We start from the raw sequence: 3,509 nt of genomic DNA, 5'->3' as shown, positions 1-3,509 counted from the left end.
CTACCTGCGGCAGACCATGCCACTGCCACCTAGCTCACCAGCACAGTTGAGATCAAGGATTGAGAACTGGTGGTTTTTCTCTTCTTCTCCAGCTCCTCGGAATCGAGCAACTTTGCAGTCAGCGGCGAAGAGATTGCTACTCAAATAGTTCGCTTCACTTCCCATTACTGGCATTGTCAGGCCCAAATTGATGGGGCTTGTGTAGTCTGCTGCGTATGTCTGTCCAAGAACTCCGCTCACATGGGGGCTAAGGGAATAGAACTTGAAGCTGAGCTCCAGATGCGCAAAGCAATCGTCAGAGGTAATTCCGTAGTTGTGGATCCGAGATTCCTCTGGAGTGATGGGCACAACGTGTGCTGTGATCTTAAACTTGTCCTCCACTTCAACAATCACCTCATTGTTAGGGTGGAGGCGAGTGATATTCATTTTTAATGGAGAGACAGAGAGAGAAGCGCCCTCCTCTTGGGGAAGTGTTATGGATTTTCCATCCAGAGCTATCCCTAGCTGGTCGATGGAATCGTTCCATGTGGCGACCTTTTTGGCCCCAAGGAAAAGCCGATGAGTTCCATGGAAGAGCAATCCGATGGACTGCACCCACGTGAAGTCTCTTCCCATGCCCACTCCTCTCTTTCCCATGAAGTGCGCATTGATGTGCAGGTCTGAGTCTGACACCAAACAAAAGTCCTGCTCTTTCTTACCGTGAAAATAGAACATGATGCCATCTCCTCCGATGAAGCGAGGATCCTGGCATACGCCTCCTGGCTTATCACAGCCTGCAACAACAACACCAATCACATTATTCACTTAATCCAACACAAAAACTTTAACTCATACTACTAATTCATTAATTTACACTTACTGCACACGGCCTTGCAGGTTTCGCAGTCCATCTGACAGGTATCTGGGCACTGTTGGGGACATTGTAGTCTCTGTCCATTACACCTGGCTAATCTCGAACCACGACATCTCACCACCCTCCTTGAGTGCGATTGGTTTGCACTCAGCACCATCACTACAATGCAAACAACAGCAACTAAGGATTTTCCATCCATGTTAGGATTCGTCACAGGCCCACAAGCTCCTTTGGTGTTTATTCTGTTTCAGGAGTCGTGCCTTTTATAGCTATGGGATTTCTGAGTACGCATTTCCGGTTCCTTCAGTAGCTGATACGTTATACATCGTACAATATTGTGTAGCCTGCAATCACGGGTGTTTTTCGTTATTTTTTCAACTCTACTTCCTCAAAAACATGCAAAGTCGAAACAGAAAATGTAGTATCGTGCAGTGCCACCATCATCTACTTTCCTTTCTGTGTCATTTTAATTAAAAACGCCTTAGCCTTTCTTGGCCGTTCTTATCCACCATGCATCGTGCAATGTTATGGAAGCTGCACCTGTCTGTTATTCCTTTTGCACCCATCAATCCAGTTAGATTATCATTCTCTACTGCCTGACAGGTCAATACAGAAAAGATAATTTAAAATGTAGTACCGACCACCCACCTGTTTTGAGTTGTGACCTATTTTAAAATAGAAAGAAAGAGGGATAAGGATCTTGACATAATTTTCGTATAAAAGAGGGGTATGTTTTTTATTTTGTTTGTCCTATTGTTCAGATTTCAAATGCAACTAAAATGGTTTTAAGTTATTAAAATGCTTTATATCCGTAGGATATTTTTTAGTCTATATAATGTAAAATTTCAAGGATGTTTTAAAAATCTATATAATCTTAAAATTTGTTTTTTTATGTATTTATATGTTTATTTCAAGAGTCATAATATGAGTGGCAATATGGGTGGAATATAATGATATGAATATGTTAATGAAAATTAAAACATTTCTAGTTTTTCCTTTTGTTGGTTTTATATCTTGAGTATCGCTATCTGGATTGCCTGAGAAACAGAATGGGTGGTGACAAGAATAGGCATGAACCCACGACTTATGATAAGTGGCAGAAGAATAAGGAGGTCTAGGAGGAAATTTCTGATGGTGGGATAGTCCCATATTTGGAGTGACTTCATGGTAACTCTTCCATGGTTACTGAAACCTTTGTCAAAGGATGGAACAAGGGTGTGTTAGCTACTTCTGGTGGGGAATTTTGTGTTGATGAAACCCTGGTTGCCATTGTTACTAGTCTTGTTATGGAGGGAAAAAAAATTACAGCAAGAGGAAAACGGGGGACGAGGCCATCGCTTCTTTTTTTGACAAGGATAACGAACAACGAAGGGTTTCTAAAATGGCAGACGATGGCTACAATGAGAAATAACTGAATTTCCTTTGGGCAGACATGGTGAAATTAATCATGAGGTACATCACTCTTGATGGTAGATATGCTAGTATTTTCTCCTATCATTTCACAATCTTAAACCATTTTAGGCATGGTAAAATTATTTCCACCCCCTTCTACTTGGTTTCATCCTTAAATAATAGTTTGGCTAAATATGCTGAGAACCTAGATAATCTAGTCCTTCATGAGGGGCTTATTATGTTAATCATGGAGTATGCCCAATCTCATGAAGTGAAACCCTCCTCCGTGGATAAAACCCACATTTTTTCCTCTAACCCTAAGGTGTAGTTTGTTTCTAACACGGAGATTGAAGAGGATGACAGTGGCATTGCCATCAATTGGCATGATATCAGGGATTGAGAGGACCTAAGTATAGACTGAAGAAAGAAGGGGAGACTTTGGTGACCCTGAGAACTAACAGTAGCAGAAAAACCAATCCTCCAAGGTGCGCGGAAAGAAAATTTAAATCTAGTAGCAGGAAAATGCAAGACTTAGAGACCCCCATTGGGAAGAAAACAAAATTGACCAAGTCAGGTGCGTCCAAAGACAGGGACCATGAGATTAGGTTAGATATCCCCAACAATGTGGATATCAAGAGACAGGGGACAATGAATAAGGAGAATGAAGGTGATAAAAAAGGGGAGAAGGTGCTGGAAGACCTAATTTTGGAGGTCACTAGGGGTCAGGAGAACTACTGGAAGTGGGTGGATAAGGAAATTGGAACCCTGAAGGATGGAATTAAGGGAATTGTTGACACTTTCATAGAGTCTCTTGGGCCCAGTAAAACTGAGAAGATCATGAGTATGATTCTAAAGGTTTCTCAGGATGTTGAAACTATGAAGATCTTCCATGAGCGCAAAATTGAAAAGCTGGAAGAGTATGTGTTGTCACGGGGATTTGAACCCGATGCAAGCTTGAATTTTTTGCAATCCCATACAACATGGGACCACTCTCAGGTTGTAGGTATCCTATTATGAGAGGAGACCTCCAGATTATAGGCTGACTTCCTATTTGACCACCTAAAGAGCTTAAATGAATTTCTAAGAAGAACGGAAGAAGGATATGCATAAAACTAAAAATTGACTACTACTAAGTGACCCACCAATGATAAAAGACCTGCAAACTACATACAAATACACATGATAATCAACTAATGAAACTGCTTAAACTCACAACTCAAACATACATATTTGCATAAATGATTCTCTTGAAAGGTTAACTTAC

At 41.1% G+C, this 3,509-nt stretch overlaps 1 protein-coding gene across 1 annotated transcript; it reads right to left on the bottom strand.

Moving 5' to 3' along the window:
* Window positions 1–2,019, bottom strand: LOC131042739 (uncharacterized). Its single transcript, XM_059221034.1, has 4 exons — window positions 1,891–2,019; window positions 1,394–1,449; window positions 860–1,095; window positions 1–773 (listed from the first exon to the last, which is right to left on the bottom strand). The coding sequence occupies exons 1-4, from the start codon at window positions 2,017–2,019 to the stop codon at window positions 1–3; spliced, it is 1,194 nt and encodes a 397-aa protein (XP_059077017.1).
* Between the last annotated feature and the right edge of the window lie 1,490 nt (window positions 2,020–3,509).

The sequence above is a fragment of the Cryptomeria japonica genome, chromosome 5 (genome assembly GCF_030272615.1).
Source record: "Cryptomeria japonica chromosome 5, Sugi_1.0, whole genome shotgun sequence".
Lineage (NCBI taxonomy): Eukaryota > Viridiplantae > Streptophyta > Pinopsida > Cupressales > Cupressaceae > Cryptomeria > Cryptomeria japonica.
The sequence above is the reverse complement of the archived record's forward strand: the minus strand, read 5'-3'. Positions and strand labels throughout refer to the sequence as shown.